The 18,267-nt window shown below is 41.1% G+C and overlaps 1 protein-coding gene across 3 annotated transcripts in view; it reads left to right on the top strand.

Moving 5' to 3' along the window:
- The window catches only part of PTPRG (protein tyrosine phosphatase receptor type G), a 360,490-nt gene that overhangs the window by 169,820 nt on the left and 172,403 nt on the right, over positions 1-18,267 (top strand). For all 3 annotated transcript variants that reach the window (XR_011850197.1, XM_072127175.1, XM_072127176.1), the window contains exon 4: positions 4,763-4,911. Coding sequence is in view for 2 of the 3 variants with exons in the window: in XM_072127175.1 (XP_071983276.1) it covers positions 4,763-4,911 (149 nt within the window). In the remaining variant the exon portion in view is untranslated. The remainder of the gene's footprint in view (positions 1-4,762; positions 4,912-18,267) is intronic.

Here is an 18,267-nt window from a genome sequence, read left to right as displayed (position 1 = left end):
AAAATATCGCTAAAAAGTCATTGCCATGTTCCAAAGTAACAAAAAAAAAACACAAAAATATACATGGCGCTCAGAAGTAAAAAAACACCACCATGTTTTAAAAGAATGAAATGAAACTATTTGTAATTTTAAAAATATATATACGGTATTTTCGGTACATATGTAAATTTGGCATCCTATTACTGATCCACAGAAATAAAAATGCCATTTTAATAAAATCACATTGTAATTGCTGTAAAAAAATTTTTTATAGAAAAATGTTTCATTGCCAGGGTTTTTTTTTTTTTTTTTTTTTACCCCTTTTTTTTACCCCTTTTTTTTACCCCTTTTTCATTAAAAGAAGAATCCTTTAAATGAAATTAACCAGTCAAAAAAGTAAAAAACACTGAAAATACCTACTCTCTCGGAGCTCGTGGACACAATGGGGCACATTTACTATGGGCCCGAATCGCTCTTTTTCATTGGGTTTCCTGAAAATTACCGGTTTGCACCGAGTTGCCCCGGGTTTTTGGCGCACACGATCGGATTGTGGTGCATCGGCGCCGGGTTGCATGCGACACGCGCTTACATGCACCAGGAATAGGATGGTGAACTCCCACGGACCTCGGCGCAGCAGCGCCACCTGGTGAACATCGGGCGCAGGACCTTAGTGAATCGCCGGAAGACCCGAATCCTCGTCGGAGAACGCACCGCTGGATCGCGACTGGACCGGGTAAGCCCCAATGTTCGGCGTTCCAGGATACTAATTATTCACACCTCTCTTCACCTTCCCTCTCCCATGTTCGAGAGGAGGGTGACGTCATGCAGGAGGCGTGAATAATTAGCAGCCTGGAGCACCAGACATCACATTTTAGAAGCTCCTCCTTCAAAAAACATCATTCTGATTCTTGAATGATGGGAATAGAAAAAGCTATAAAAAAAAAAAATCAATGAAAAGAAATCTGTGCTCTGATGGCTAAAATCGGTAGCAGTTGAGTCGAGCACTAGTTATTCAAAGCAGAGGTTTTTACATAGAGCGGCACAGGATGAGGCCCTCATCGCTTACGTGATAAAGCGGCACGGACAGATATACCTGTAACGCTTAACACGAAAAACAAAATCCTGTAACCCAGGCTATTAGCTAAACATTTCAGACTGTAAATTCTTCCAGAGTTTCTTTAAATTATTTATCATGCTACAAGTAAAATGACCTCCAAGGGTCCGATTAATCACTTACAGCTAATGAAGTATTTATACAATGCTATTAAATCCCCATTGTGCCTTCTAAAGTTATCAGATATACAAGGCAGCCTGCAGCCAGCGACTTCACATTCAATGCAAATATTTTATTTCACCGCGGTCATTCAAGGTTTTTTTTTTTTTTTTTTTTTTATTTGGCAAAAGCAAGTTAACATTGTAATATAATAGTTAATATTATACTTTTTCATCTTTTTACTAGTATCTGTGGAAATGACCTTAAATCCTTTGAAATATTTATTGTATAAATATTTGTTTCCAGATTGACTGTAGAAGGAATTCACCTTCTACAAATACAGTATAATAGTTGAGGCTTCTAGGAGTTAAAGGAGGACACTTGAGAGAAATCGTAGTTTTCTTCCCTTCAAATACTAACAAAAAGGCAAAGCCAAAGAGTAAGGTTAAATATTTTCTTTGCCACAAAATATCTGTGGTTTGAAATCTCTAATGTGGGACACATGGAAACAAAAACCTTAAAAAAAAAAAAAAATTCATAATAATTTGCAATCATTATTAGTGTAAATTTTTAATGCCGAAGTCCGGTAGAGTCAGCCCCATGGTCACATATATAATAAGCATTTGGCCTTGTGGGTTAAGTTTCGTAAAACAAAATATGGAAAAAACCCTATTCAGCTCACCCGAAAGTTTCATAAAACAACCCAATATTCCTCCAGCCGGTGCTATGCAGGCCGGATCGACTAAGAGTCTGATGGAAGCAATCCCCGCCAAGTAGGACTAGTTATAGACCAGTGAAGTTGGGACCAGTTTTTTGGCAAAGACTATAGTACAACTGTTGGAAAGGGGGCTTTATACACTCCTTATCTGCTAGAAGACCGACAACGAAGACAAGTTAATGTTAATTTTCCCCTCTCTTTTTTTTCTGTTTTTTTTTCTTTGAGTATTTTTCTACATTATGGGAGTGGGCAATTGTATTGGGGCGGACCTGCTGAAATTAGAAAAAGCTGCCTGGGTTCTTTTTAAATGCCTTTTAAAGTAGACCTTTCACCACCCCAAACATCCTAAAGTGAATATCTCGCGAGATCACGCTGTGTTCCGTGTGCTGCGCGGAGACCAGCAGCTGCGCACACGTGGCAGTGCAGGCACATGATGCCCTCTGCCGCTGATTGGATGGTGTTAGAGGATGTTGGCATAATCACACACTCCTCCACCCATTCGTCAGCTCCTCCTCTCTGACGATACAGCATCGGGAATAGTAAGATCCGGGGGCTCATATCTCGGGAACGGAGGGGGCCAGAAGGAAAGTTCAAAGTGCCCCTGACTCATGATGCAACTGCCTACATGCTGGTATGTGCACTTTAGGATTTTTGTGGTGCTGAAAGGTCCTCTTTAAATTAGCCCCAACACTGCGTGTCATTGACACCAAACAAAATGGGTTGTGTTTTGGTAATTTAAATGCCACTGGTGAATTTTTGTCATTGTTGCCAGTGTTAACATAATGAAGTTCGGGGTCAGTTTAGGGGCACCTGAATCTGCAAAGTTCACATCGAACCCGAACTTTGCGGTTTGGATCAGCTCAACACTAGCGGCCAACATGACGGTGCACCCTCTACTGTCCAATTTCATCAGGAAAATTGGATGCACTGGAGCCCATGGACACACCATGATGCACTGAAATGTTCATTTGCGTAGTATAAAAATAAAATCGAAACCTTAGCATTCAGGCCGTAGGTTTTCTCTGCAAGGGTATTATGATACTGGACACATCACCTACAAAGACTTTATTGGTGACCCAGAGGATGACAGGTTCAAGAGCACCCCCCCCCCCCCCCCAAAGGGTACTGTGGTTCTTTATTGTTTGTAACAGAGCCCTTATTATAGTTCAGTACTGAATTAACTTAAGGCTTCAGAGCTGACATCTCCCAGCATGCCCTCCATTAGCCAACCTACCGTTCTGTCAACTTGAAACATTTTTTGACATCCAAAGTTTTGTTGTGGCCCTTTAAAGTTTTATCATCAGATGTTGCGTCCTCCCGCTCTAGAACACCTGTTCCGTTAGATCTGGTCTCGTATTGACTCGGTGAACCATCTTTGCTCCTTTCATGTGACTAAATTTTTCCTTTCTCAGGTTTTGTTCTTTGACTCTTTGTTACAACCCAGTTCTACAGACAGATGATGGTTAGAACAATCGCATATAAAAGCAAAATATCAGAATAATATTGATCGCCTGATCAGTGAGCGTCCGTCCTGGGAGGCTCCACCATTGATCTGGAAACCTTGTTTTGTTCTGCTGAGGCTTAGATTCATCGCTGTGTTCTATTAACCTAATGTTGGGAAGACAAAATGCGTGGGATGTTTAGAGCTCTTTATGCATTTCCATACATCACTCATACAAAACTCTGGCTTTAATCACGTCAATCATGCATCTTCCACTTATCCTACATTCTCCACCTGTGCTTGCATCTCCCCAGGTTCTTGTCCACTGGTGAAGTCTGCAGAGGTCTGGTAGAAATAAAGCAGAGAATACAAGGTTAATTTTCTGCTGACCGCTTTAATTTTGTCAAAAAAATTAAAAGAACAAGGCTTGAGAATATTCTTGTCCTAATGCAGACCGGAGTGTTGGGTGGGGGTTTCCCAGTCATTCACAAACCAGGCTGAAAGAACTTTAAAAAGCAGTTGCATGTTAGAGAAGAAGAAGCAGATTTTGTACAGTGTCCTATCTGCAGGCAGCATGTTATAGAGCAGGAGGAGCTGAGCAGATTGTACATATTGTAATATCTGCAGGCAACATGCTATAGAGTAGGAGGAGCTAAGCAGATTGTACATATTGTAATATCTGCAGGCAACATGCTATAGAGTAGGAGGAGCTAAGCAGATTGTACATAGTGTCCTATCTGCAGACAGCATGTTATAGAGCAGGAGGAACTGAGCAGATTGTACATAGTGTCCTCTCTGCAGACAGCATGTTATAGAGCAGGAGGAGCTGAACAGATTGTACATAGTGTCCTCTCTGCAGACAGAATGTTATAGAGCAGGAGGAGCTGAGCAGATTGTACATAGTGTCCTATCTGCAGGCAGCATGTTATAGAGCAGGAGGAGCTGAACAGATTGTACATCGTGTCCTATCTGCAGGCAGCATGGTGTAGAGCAGGAGGAGCTGAGCAGATTGTACATAGTGTTTTAGATGATGTATAACTGATATATAGGGGAACCAAATTCAGGATTTTTTTTCAAGCCTTCATAATCTTTACATAATTGTAAGACCTTATGGTCTGTTAAACCCTGAGATAATGGATCCTGGACTAGAGCTATGACACACACAAGAAAATATACTAATAAGACATTTGTCAGCTAGTACAGGGGTTATGGGGGGAACTTCCTATATAAAGGCAAGTCCTGGAGCAGCTTTGTAGAGATGTTAATACCTGATCAGATTCGTGGAGTTATAAGACACCATGTAATGTGCACGTGGGACAAGTCTTCTCCTTCCGTCGTGGTGTTTGGTCAGATTGTCGTGTGTCGTTCCTTCTCACGAGCTTCTGTTTTTCCTCTCGCTTTTCCTCCGCAGTTGCCATTCTCCTGAAAGATGATTATTACATCAGCGGTGCCGGGCTGCCAGGCAGGTTTAAGGCAGAGAAAGTGGAATTCCACTGGGGTCAAAGCAATGCATCAGCGGGCTCCGAACACAGCATCAACGGCAGAAGATTCCCCGTCGAGGTGAGAGGAGATGCACAATTGTATCACTAAATGGCCGTCACTCACAATCTAGAGAGGCCTTGTCAGCAGATCTTATTAAAAGATGTCTTGGCTTGAAATAAATTTAATAGTTTTGAAATCTGAAATATTTCTTTTTATGTTCTCAATGTGCGGAGAGGTGAATTCGGATGTGGATGCTAAGAAGCGCTGCAGCCACTGCTGTGCCTTCATTATACTGATCAAATGCCTACAGGGCCAGGATTATGGACCTTAGTAAGGTGTGTGAATTTATAAGATGCATCCCAGCTGCTGCAGAATCTCTTTGTAAAAAGGGAAGGACTTACAAGTAGACATAATGATGTTCTCAGAGGCAATGAGGCCAGTTTCACGTAGCTCCGTTTGAGGTCTTGGGGTTTCATTCTTATTTGCTGGCCGAAACCAGGCTTGAACAAATGAGGCGTGTCTAAGATGAGCCAGGTAAAGGCAGGAAGCCTGAGCCAGTGGACACTTGGACCAAAAATCCTAGTCTGAACTTGGCCTTGTGAAACTGGTTGTCTAGATAATAACAAATTGGTGGCTCATCTATACGTCATTACCATTCCAAGGGCCCAGAATGCTGGTTGGATACTTAACCCAAAGGATTTTTTTCTGCTTAAAAATTACAGGGGTATTCTCATCTGGGCAATTAACATTTAATTTTTTTCATCCGAAATACAGAAATACATTTCTTAAATAGCATGTTATGAAAAACATTGTCCCTATGTGAAAATAATTTCTAATTAATGTAGTCATATTGTCAAAGGAGATGGCTGTCCGCAGATTGGTGGCCACACATGCACTATTGAGCCCTGGCTGACCACTTTGAATAAGCTTTGATTACCACAGGACGGCTGTGAGACCGGCAGTAACTCCTGGCCATTTTCTATGCAAAAATGATTTTTTTCTTTGTGCTATCACTCCAACAGTGGTGGTCGTATCCAAGGACAGCTATCTAGTTTGTAATGGTTACATTGGACAACATGGTTACATTTATGGGAAATTATCTTCACACAGGGACATTTTTTTTTAAATAACATCCAATTGAAGATATGTATATATGGCAGACGAATAAATGTCAATGTCCAGATGAGAGGATAACCCTTCAAAGCAAAATTGACTGGCTCTCCAGACCCTCACACTGTACCTGCCTTCATGTGTGCCAGATGTTTTTATTGTATACTGCCACGCACAATCATCAGCATCTCGCTGAGAAATTGGGTCTAGAAAGATGATGGCGAGTGCACCAATAGTCACAGCCACACCTCTTTAGCACAGAAAATTAAACTAGCATACGGATAAAAATAGAATTTTCTCTAAAATGACCGTTCTGGTAACTGAAACATATATGTAAGGTCGTAGGGTGCCTTATAGTTCGAAGAGCCATGCAAATAAATTTTTGATGGGACTTTACGTTTTTAGCCAACTGCAGAAAAACATTTGTGCAAATTTAAATAAAAACACTTTTTTTTTTTTAATAACTCAGTCACCATAGAGTAGAATTGTGTGAATTAAAGCGGCACTCCACCCAAAAACCAACATTTGACCATTATTGGTCATGACAATTCAAGGTACCTGTTGTCGTCCATTGTTATCCTGTTGCTTTCTTAACCTCCCCTATTATTATATTATTATTTTTAATTTTTTTTAGTGGGCGGTTGCTTTAAGCTTTAATTCTTAAGACTCATTCACACAGCAGTTTGGGCGTCTGTGCACGTTGCCCATACATATCCCTTTGTACGGAGCTGTAAAGTGGCCTTTAGGGTTCAGTAATTGGTGCACGTGTGTGTATATATATTGAGTCAGCTGGCATTTTACTTTCTGCATTTTTTCGCCCTAATTGGGTCCTTCTCCTTGTCCTTTCCTCACTTTCGTTTGGCTCTGTCCTCCTACCACTTAAAAGCAAATGTGCCATGAATTTAATTAGGAATCCAGATGTGGTCCAGGGTTACGAGTCTCCATTTGTTCCAAATCACAACACCGGAGGTATGAGAAGAGAAGGGCATTTCGGCTGATTCACCACAATTCTCTTTGAGAAATTTGTAGAATAGTTTCTGTAGAGATTAAAAGAAAACCCAGTGGAACTTTATATGTCGGATCTGTAATACATTAACTGTTCTTTGGCTGCTAGAAAATGCCGGACATCTGTCCAGTACTCGTACAATGATGTGCCAACATATGTCCATATAACCATGGAAGATGCCATCCAAATGATTTATGACTACCACCTGATCCTTCATCCAAACCTTTGATGATTCAACCTCAGGATAGACAATGGGAATGTTTTTACCCGGAGAAATCTACTTTCTATGCAATCTTATCCTAGATAGTCGAGTGGGCATCCTACTCAGTGAATGCCGGTAACTTCTATGCATAATCACACAAATTGGAGTCTGTGGGACCGTTTGCACGACCTATATCAACCAGCAGCACAGTTGGAAAACCCTCCTCCCCCCCCCCCCCCCCCAATCTTACCCAAGCAAATAAATTCCCAAGCTAAATTGGTTCCTCTCTGTCATGTGGGCAATGCTATTACATATGAAATTCACTGGCACCAACTGATACTGCACCAAAATTGGAAAATCCATATCTAACGGAGGATGCAAAGTGTTACAATATGTAGAGGTGCTAATTTGTTCCTTTTTAAATGCCAACTTTCTGCATCCTTTAGACAGTGTTTCATAGATTCTGGCAAAGCTAGAGCCATTCCCGAACAATCTATCAATTTTTGAGCTCTCTACAGTCAGATAGCTAGGGCCAGGCCATCTTCTCCAGCCTAGGAACATTCATTGGACAGTACAGAGTATCAAGGTAATTTCTGTACCCAATATTCTAGTTAGACTCTATGTGGGTAATCTTATCATTCGAACCGGCACCTAACGGCACTTCTATGTCTGCAGTCAGATTAATAAAAGTGGCTTTGGCCCTTGATAAATCTGCTGGCAGTTTCTTCTTCTTTTATGTGGTTTGTTTGCGACAGTCGCATAAATAGCCGCAAAAAAAAACAAAACAAAATTGGACTGGCGCCAATTTGTGCCAAAACTTATCCCTAAATTGAAAGTTGCAAATCATGAATTCAGTTCATTGTAAAAACTAGTGTATGCAAATAATGAATTTGGTGCAAGCCGGGTCAATGTCAAAGTGACTTTGCCCTGTCCTATGTTCATTTGGCACATACGAATGTTGCAAAACAGCATAGACAAAAAGAAAATACCCCCTTTATTGTCAGATGAAGGGTCAGGGTAGGAGTAAACAGTCTGACTCCACCCATAAATTACATTTATTGGTTGTGGTGGTGGTTGTGGTGGGGGGTGATAGAAAAAAACTCCACCTAGGCCACAATCGGCATTAGTTGGCATTAATTCTATTTATAGAATTAAAGAGTAGATATTGAGGGCGAAAGGACCTATTTATAGAATCCAGCTACTTCATTGATCTGCTCCTATAATGAGAGGCTGGCCATGGGGTGATCATAACCACAGACTATGGAAGGAAATGCAGCATCAACTCTTTAAAGGAAATCTGCCATTTGTCATACCTTGTGAATGGTGTAGCTACACTGATGCAGAAACCTATCTTGTTTAATCCCTTAACTGTGTGGTTTTGCTCAAAAAACAAATCTAAAATTCAGGACCTTGGGGAAAGCTGGTGCAGTCTGGCTGCCATACATAAACACCTTACTAACACATACACTGGAGCTGCCTGAACTGTCCAGACAGGACTAATCAACCTCAACCTGGGATGGTGCAGCGACTGATTACTTCTGCCTGTGAGGCATAACACAGTGATGACGTATTCTTGGCTTATGCTGGGCAGCACAAGGCTGGAACAGTGCATAATTAAGCTAAGGGGAGAGCGCCGGAGCAGCCACAGGAGTGACAGAGCCTCATTGTCATAATTTTTTATAATTGTTATTTCAGCAAAAACACTTAGTTCAGGGATTAAACAAGATCTGTTTCTGCTTCTGTTTGGCTACAGCATTCTCAAATTAGTTTTGGTTCATGTTGCATACAAGCAAATGGTAGATTTCCTATAACATAATTTCACTGCTTTTATGCTTTTGCAGTTACACAATTATAACCAGCACTATGGCCATACTTTAGTTACAGTCAGGTGTCTGTGATTTGCGATAGCGACCCGACCTCTAACCTACAGTTTTTTCAGATGACATGACCCCATCATGTTTTCCTGATGCCGGCGTTCAGAGCTGTTCTGTTTTGCTCTATATGTCGTTTTACATGATCACGTTTAGTGTTTTTCTTCACTTTATTAGTATCTTTCTAAGCCTCCTTGTGGGAACGGTGCCACAATGTGACTAATTATGTGGTTATTTAGCCCAGAATTTGTGCCTGAGGGGCTGGCAGAGCAGGTCTTGATTGCTCTGAAGAATATGAAGAATATTCTCTCACCCCAGCTGTAATGGATAGAGAATCATTACAAGACAATGAGAAACCGTTTCGGGATTGTTGTCGAGTGTGATTGACATGTGTTATCCCCATATTTGTGACCGTCTATGGATAACAATGCGGCATAGGAACATCTGATGATTACAATTGTGTTCACATTTGTATCTTTAACGACATTGGTGTCTATTGTTGACGGGCAGATTTCTGAGCTTTGCAAGGCTTGGAAAAGGTTTGTAAAACAAAATGTGGATTTTTGAGAGGGTGACTGCATGGAGATGATATGTTTTTGGACAACCCTGTTACTTGGACCAAATCAAAATGGCCTTCTCCAGAGGAATTTCTAAAAGCAAAGAAATTATAATTCAACGTTGGGATTCTTCCTGTTCTGTAGGATCACTTTTTAGTAGTCATGGTATTGGTACAATAACAGGTCTCACCTTTACGTAGAAAGGGGGATTACTTTTTACCCACCATTTATAAAAGGGGTGGATTGAGATTACCTACTACCTCTTCCTATATAATGACCTCTGCCAACTAACATCCCCAGAGTCCTTCAGTTTTATTGGCATAACTATAAAAGTTGATTTTAGAAGGAAGGAGGCCACAAATAAAATATAAGAATATTACCACAGTAACTGTTCTGGCATCTATGTGTAAGGCTACATTCAGACGTACGTGTGCCCGCCATACGGCGGGCATACATCGTCGCCGTGGAGGAGGAGGTGAGCGCCACTCACCCCGGCCCCTCTCCATAGAAAAAACATGGCACACTGCACCGTATTTTGGGGAATGAAAGGACCTGTCCTTTCTTTTCCCGGCTATGGAACAATATGGTGACGCTCGTTTTGTTTATATATACGTCCCCCTATGGCTGTCTGAATGCAGCCTAAGGGTAAGGGTCTATCTTGCTTGATCTTGATTAATAGATTTCCTTTAAGAGGGTTTTAAGGGCAGAAGAAAATGTAAAAACATATATACCTAATGGCCGTCTTTTTACTCTACCATGTATCATAAATGCCAGGTTGTCCGATGACTTCTGTGGCCGTTCACTGGCCCTAGCAGCCACGAGAGTAACACTGACCTCCAGTTTTCAGGTCAACATTCCTGCTCCTGTGACCACTGAGGCTGTTAATTCCTTGGTACTTCCGACCTAGTTGAAAAAGAGGGCATGCTCTGACCTTCCAAGAGATTTTTGAGAAGTCCATGACGACCATAATAATAGATCTTGCATAGTGTTGGCCTCTCCAATGCATAGGAGAAATCAACTTATCAAGTCATCATATCAGAAGATCCAACTCCTTCCCAAACCTTTCATGAGACGGAAAGGAACATGTCAGATGTTCCCAGTATCTCCCAGCACATAAAGTAAAATATCTAATCGTATTTCTTGATGGAAAATAGGATCATATTGGTGGTTCTTAGACGTTCTATGAAAGATGTGTGGAGGATACATGGTTCTTTTGTTCAAGATTTTTTTCAATACACAATTTCTGATGGCTTGACCAGTTGCATGAAGCCTGACATTATACAGATCATTTCTCCTGGCAATCCTGTTTAATACACAATCCTGTCTCCTTCGCGATCAATAGCAGTGTAATACGATGAAACCTTCTCCATTGATCTATAGGTAGAATGTTTCTCGGGTCGATCTTGTAATAATGCAACATGTTTAGATCATTGGCTGTTAAATATCACAAAGCAATCTGGAGATTTACCGACTCTAAGCAAGTAGCGCCAAGGAGACACAGATCCAATATGAAAATAATTATCTTCACTCGATGCCCAGTACTTGAGGTCACTCCTAGATACACTTCAGATATTGAAGAAAATAATAATCTGTGTAAAAATTGAAATCCATACATCATGGACGAAATGAAAGAAAAATGATCACTCGTGGGTTGGGTGACTAAGTAAATGAAGACAGGTCTTCATTGTGTTTTATGGCTGCAATTTAATCAGGAAGAGGGGTAGTCCCGAAGCACAAACTGGCACAGACTTTGCACTGGGGCCCATCAGCTTCTAGTTACGCCACTGCTTGGGACTGCTTATTGGAGACTTGGCTTCTCTGACTCAATACCCCTCCCCCCATCTCCATAGATCATATTTTAACTGACCCTTCAGTGAGGCACTGTCCATATTACTAGCAATGAAGAATTCAGTAGAGATTTTGGAGAAATTTTATCAAGAAGGGTGGGAGCAGGAGAGGAGCCAAGTAAATGGAGAAGGAAGTACTTTCCTCCCATAACATATATTAGAAAGTTTCTTTTAGTCACTTTTTACTACTCATATAAAGTATAAAGTTGGTGACCGTTTAATATGCAGGAAAACTTTGAAAAAAAACACAGCAGAAGAAGTTTGCTTTGGGCTGTTAATGCTGTGAAGAGAAGGATTGAACTGAGGCAAATCTGTTCTATTTGATTGAGTACCTGAACACGTCAGTGAGTTTAAGCAGGGACATTATCAGAAGGTTTGAGTGGGTGTACTAGACACGACGAATGTTCCCAAGTGTTTGCAAAGCTTTGTAGAGTGGATTTTTTTTCCATGTGCTTGCAAGCCGCAAATGCCTTCCCGATTTACCACAAGTACAGCAAGAAGCCTCAAGTCTCCTCTTTGCTTTTTAATTAAAACGAGTCTTGGAGGAATTAAAAGTAATGTAATGGGATGGGGAAACCTGAACAAAAGCAATTCATTACAATACTTGTATCACTCTTGTATTGTATTGTATTATAATCACCGAGTAGGTATTCTTGTAGGGAGCCTATATACTCCAGTACCGGATCCCACCAGTCTGTAGGTACAGACAGGGGTGAACCTAAACTCTCTGCTACATGAGGCGATCTATAGTATGGTGCCCCCTCTTCCCCATCCAGGAGTTATAGATCCAGTTATTTATTTATTTACTTTTAGTAAATGGGTTTTCCGTGCAGTTTTTCATGCCAATTCTGATATCAGATGTAAAGAGACAAAATTTTTAAGTGTCAAGTCCTGCTTTGTAGCATGTGATGGCCCCCCTCATGCTGCCCCCCTATCTTTCTTCAGGTGGTGCCGCCTGAGGCAATGAGCTCAACTCACCTCATGGTGCACAACTGGATACAGCTTTATAACGGGTGGCACCATAGACCTTAACCCATATTTACAAGGCAGTACCTAGATTTCTCCAAAGAATAATCCCCCCTGGAGTTTTTTTTTCTCCAGGTTGCAATTTTTTGACATAAAAAAATCAGCATTTTTGTCATCTTGTTTCAAAAGTTAGACAAAAGTAGGATGTTACATACTTTAGAAAACTTTGTAACTGATTTGGTACCTCTTCTTGGGTGTAGTTACACTTTCAATATCATTGAATTGAAATTCTCCACCTATACCCTCAGCACTGAGCAAAACATACATTTAGCAATGGCAATAATTCATTTGGGATTGAGAAATTTGCCCCTTATCCCTTTTACTGGACCATATTCCATCCCATTAAACATACCATAATCTCAATTTAGTCTGTCGATACTTAAATGATGCTTTAATGATACTTAGAGGTATTGTGTGACCTGTTAATTACTTATTTCCATTTGTTTTAAAGCTAAACATGTTTCTTTTTTTTCTTATTTGTATTTCATGGTCAATATTATCTCCTCCCCTCCCTGTACAATGTCCTCTATATAGATAACACTGACCCATCATTACATCACTACTGACAATAGATGATGTCACAGCTTATCCCCTCCCCCTCCCTGTACAATGTCCTCTATATAGATAACACTGACCCATCATTACATCACTACTGACAATAGATGATGTCACAGCTTATCCCCTCCCCCTCCCTGTACAATGTCCTCTATATAGATAACACTGACCCATCATTACATCACTACTGACAATAGATGATGTCACAGCTTATCTCCTCCCCCTCCCTGTACAATGACCTCTATATAGATAACACTGACCCATTATTACATCACTACTGACAATAGATGATGTCACAGCTTATCTCCTCCCCCTCCCTGTACAATGACCTCTATATAGATAACACTGACCCATCATTACATCACTACTGACAATAGATGTCACAGCTTATCTCCTCCCCCTCCCTGTACAATGACCTCTATATAGATAACATTGACCCATCATTACATCACTACTGACAATAGATGATGTCACAGCTTATCTCCTCCTACCTGTCCAATGAACTCTATATAGATAACACTGACCCATCATTACATCACTACTGACAATAGATGTCACAGCTTCTCTCCTCCTCCTCCCTGTACAATGCTCTCTATATAGATAACTGAACCATCATTACATCACTACTGACAATAGATGATGTCACAGCTTATCTCCTTCCCCTCCCTGTACAATGACCTCTATATAGATAACACTGACCCATCATTACATCACTACTGACAATAGATGATGTCACAGCTTATCTCCTCCTCCTCCCTGTACAATGACCTCTATATAGATAACACTGACCCATTATTACATCACTACTGACAATACATGATGTCACAGCTTATCTCCTCCCCCTCCCTGTACAATGACCTCTATATAGATAACACTGACCCATTATTACATCACTACTGACAATACATGATGTCACAGCTTATCTCCTCCTCCACTAGTCTTTTTTTACTTGCCGGTGATATCTTTTTATGTGGTAATCCCTCATGGCATATGGATGCTGCCTGCTTGCTGTCCATTTCTGCACTATTTGTTCCCAGGGGATGATCAGAAAACTGCATTTGTTTCACAATGTGAAGCCTTTTGATGGGTTAAACCAAAATGGACTGGAAGCCTCAAAGATGTAAAAACAAAAATCCACTAAAAATTTATTTTTTCTTTATGCTTGAAAAAGGCAATGTTCTGGGGTATAAAGCCTCATTATGAAAGGTTTTCATTTGGGCTTTTTACTCGTTCTCGTGTGTGCCGTCGCTCTTAGTTCATTGACTGCTGTTCGTTACATTTTGGACAAATGGATATTTTAATGAAAATAAACCTGAACCGTAGCCACCAACGTTTGTTCATGCTTTATCAATATTAATCCGCAAATACATCTACTGTGGAGAAACGGTAAAACTTGTACCTGCATTGTCCTGTCTTCAGCCATTTGTTTGTGTTGTGTTGCATTCAATGTCAATTGGTAAAGAGGGACCTGCAAAAAGCTAGCGGTACATACAACACATGCTGGTGTAATGAAAGGGCCATAAAATTAATGGACAGAGGCCGCTTCAAATGCAGAAACTTTGTATCTTGTAGGTCAAGAAGAACAGAGCTGTAAATTAAGGATATTTGACTCTACAGTACCTGTATGGTAGTGGACTCATTCTGCCACTTGTGTAACCATCTGAAGAGGAGATCAATAAGCTGTTGTGCATTAGGGAGATTAACTGTCTGGAGTTCATATTCTGGGCTTTTGCTGTTACGGGTGACAGATGTGATCAGTTTTTATGGCTTTTCTGACAGTTTTCTGGCAGAGAATCCACATTTCAGAGTTTCTCCGAACCCGCACACCACTATGGGCGTGTCGCACAGTGACCCAGCGGGGAGTGGAGCCGGGCCGGCAAGGGAGTGAACGCTTGGAAGTCAAAGAAAACTTGCTAAACAAGTCCAACAAACTCTGCCAGTTCCAATTTGGTCTAAAAATTGGAACTGGCAGAATTTGTTTCCATATTCACCAGAGCCTCTTGCTGAATATCGGTGCAGGACCACCAGTAGGGGTGGGATTTTAAGACTGGCGTTCTGAACGACAGTCTTCCCCACCCACAATTTTTAAGTGTCAGTACCTGCTTTGTAGCAAGCTCCTCCATCAATGATGCTGCCCCCTACCTTGCTGTAGATGGCACTGCCTGAGGACAGATGCTTAAAGGAAACCTACCACTTGAAGTGGCAGGTATAAGAAGGACATACCGAGCACCAGCTCAGGGTGAGCTGGTGCCGGAGCTTAGTTTTGTTAGTGTTTTAAACCGCAGCATCGCGGTTTAAAACACTTTTTAAACTTTATGGCCAAAGCTGCTTCGGCCCAGGGAGGTACGCGCTTGGCGCACCATGCGCGCGACCGTGCACGCGGCTACATAGGAAGTGAATGATAGCCGCGGGCACGGTCGCGCGCATGGTGCGCCGAGCGCGTAACTCCCTGCGCCGAAGCAGCTTCGGCCATAAAGTTTAAAAAGTGTTTTAAACTGCGATGCTGCGGTTTAAAACACTAACAAAACTAAGCTCCGGCACCAGCTCACCCTCAGCTGGTGCTCGGTAGTTCCCCCTTATACCTACCTGGTAGGTTTCCTTTATCTCGACTTATGGCACCGCTGCATGTGATGTTACATTGCTTTTCCTTGTGTTCTCATTTCTGACTTGTGTGTAGTGGTAAGACTGTTTGTTTGGTTTTTTTTCATTTGTTTGTACTAGTACTTTACCTGTCTATGTTGCCGTTGAATATTCATATCGGTCCTTTTCTGGAATTTCATGAATTTTCAGTGAACCACAAGCATTACAACTTTGCAAACTTCTTTGGTCCATTTGTGGCTTTGTAGTTCATCTTCATTCAAAGAGTTATCCCGTTTCTGGTCAGTTGGAGTGTCTCCTTCCCCTTTTCCCTGGACAATTCCTATAAGGTCTCCAATTTTCAAGTCCCTTGTGTAAATGGCAACAACTATTTCTGCCCTACCTCTTGAAACTTCTTGTCTGCCAATATCTATTTAAGATTCTCTTGTCATGAAATCATCCTCGGTTAAGTCCCTTTTTTTCATAAAATTTTTTATTGTGATATAAACTGTAAGCTTTTTCGACCTTTTTGTAAAGATCACTTTTCAGCAGCCGTGCCCTCTACAATTCCAATAGAATTCAGTTGGTCATCTTATGTTGTTAAGGTGACCACAGTAAAGCAGATTTTTGAATGTGGTTATAACTTCACCAAATATGAAGAAAATAATAAAATGTATCTTACATAGCCTTATATTTGCTAAATTAGACCTCTTTCTGCCTGTATACTATCAGATATTCTGTAGTTAAAATGAGTCTGTATATTCTCTTTTTCTCTTTAAGCTAACCATTGATATAGGGGACAGTTCTTCCTTAAAGAAACATTAATGTGCCCATTCAGTTTTTTTTTTTTTTGTTTTTTTTTACAATTTATCTGTTCTGGGTCAAACGGCCAGAGTAAAACTTTTCTCCATTAACTTTTAAGTGGCATATATAGAGAACAGTTTAGCACGGAGTCTTTAAGTAGCTTTAACTCATTGATTCATCGACTTGAGAGCTGAGTTCTAGAGTCAAACACATCTGTCAAAACTGAAGAGCTGTTAATTATGCAAGATGCTGACTAAAATAGCCTTTTATTGAACATACAGTTTCCAGTTCATGTACTTAACAGAAAGGGAAAAAAAAGGGGGGAAAAGGAAGGTACAATCAATAGGAGAGCAGAGATGAAGGGTGTTCGGTTTAGCAGATTTAGCTAAGAAAAAAAGGCTGCAAAGAAAAAACACTTCTGTGTTTGCAGAAAATTTTTGTACGGTTTTCATGTGCAAAGATAATTATCAGATTATAAGTACTCTCCTTTAAGTTCTTTTCCGAGAATTCTGGAAAAGCCCTTGTGGACTGGGACATACATGGTAAAAATAGAAATGAGGTTCTGGTTCCTGCTTTGCCCCCTTTACTTTTGGTCTCTGACCTTTTGAACCAGTAAGAACCAGGGGGATCACTGCTATGATACCAGAGGAAATGACGTCCCATGGTCCGAGCAGATTGAAGCATGTCCTGTGCCCCACGTCGCTTCCAGCCATTGTGCAGATGCAAGAGATGCAAGCCCCCAAGGTGTTTTCCAGAATATCCGGAAACCACTTTTAACTTTCATCTTGGCTCAGTCTACCAACTTTCCAAAAAAAGCATATATTTGTGATATCCTATCATGAGATGTCTGTCTCGGATCTGTGGCCACTGGCAAGTTGTGTTGTGAAGTGTAGTTGGTCAGTTCGTTTAGATTTCACTACATTGTGTTGCCATGGTATTAGGAGCAATATGAATGTTTTTTTAGTCTGGACCAGAGTTAGGAAAATAAATAAATAAGCCAGATTTAACCTGCCTCAGCTCCCTGGTCCAGCGTGGCTTGTGCTTGCTCTCCTGGAAGTGTTGGCAGCCTCAAAACCCACTGTGGCCAGTGGATTTAGCATGTCTTGGTAATGTGGCTTATTGAATGCATTGAACCCTGTGACTATCAAAATGGCAACTGAAAATGGCAGCCTAAACATAGTGGGGCTCATTTACTAAGGGCTCTGCAGCCGCACTTTCGTCGGGTTTCCCGAATTTTTCAGTTTTGCGCCAAATTCTGCTGGGATTTTGGCACACGCGATCGGATTTTTGCGCAATTGCACCAGCTTTCATGTGACAGAAATAGGGGGCTCTTCCGACGGATTCGGAAAAACCGAATTTAAAAAAGAAATATGTCACAAGATCAAGCACTTACATGCATTGGGAAGAAGCAGGTGAACTCCGGCGGACCTCTGCGCAGCAGCGACACCTACTGCACGACCTTAGTGAATCCCGGCAGAACCCGAATCCACGTCAGACAATGTGCCGTGGGATCGCGACACGACCGGATAAGTAAATGAGCCCCATTATTTTTTCCTTATAGCTGCCCCAGCGCTATGGGATTTTCCAGAATTCCTGGAGGACACTTTTTAACCAAGCAAAAGAACGGATGGACACATCTACACATGGCCATTTTTTTGGAATGGTCTTTGATGGATCAACACTACATTCTTCATATTCTTATAGTCCCATACTGTCCCACTGTTTGCTCCCAATTTTTTCTCACTCATTAAGATCGTGCTTTGACGTATATGTTATACTTTTAGGAATCCCCTTAAACAAATTTAAGGCTCATTTCCAATAAAAGTAACATGTCCATAATTTTTTTAGTTTTTTTCAAACTTTTGTTTTCCCCATAAAA

The sequence above is a fragment of the Engystomops pustulosus genome, chromosome 10 (genome assembly GCF_040894005.1).
Source record: "Engystomops pustulosus chromosome 10, aEngPut4.maternal, whole genome shotgun sequence".
In the NCBI taxonomy this organism is placed as follows: domain Eukaryota; kingdom Metazoa; phylum Chordata; class Amphibia; order Anura; family Leptodactylidae; genus Engystomops; species Engystomops pustulosus.
The sequence above is the reverse complement of the archived record's forward strand: the minus strand, read 5'-3'. Positions and strand labels throughout refer to the sequence as shown.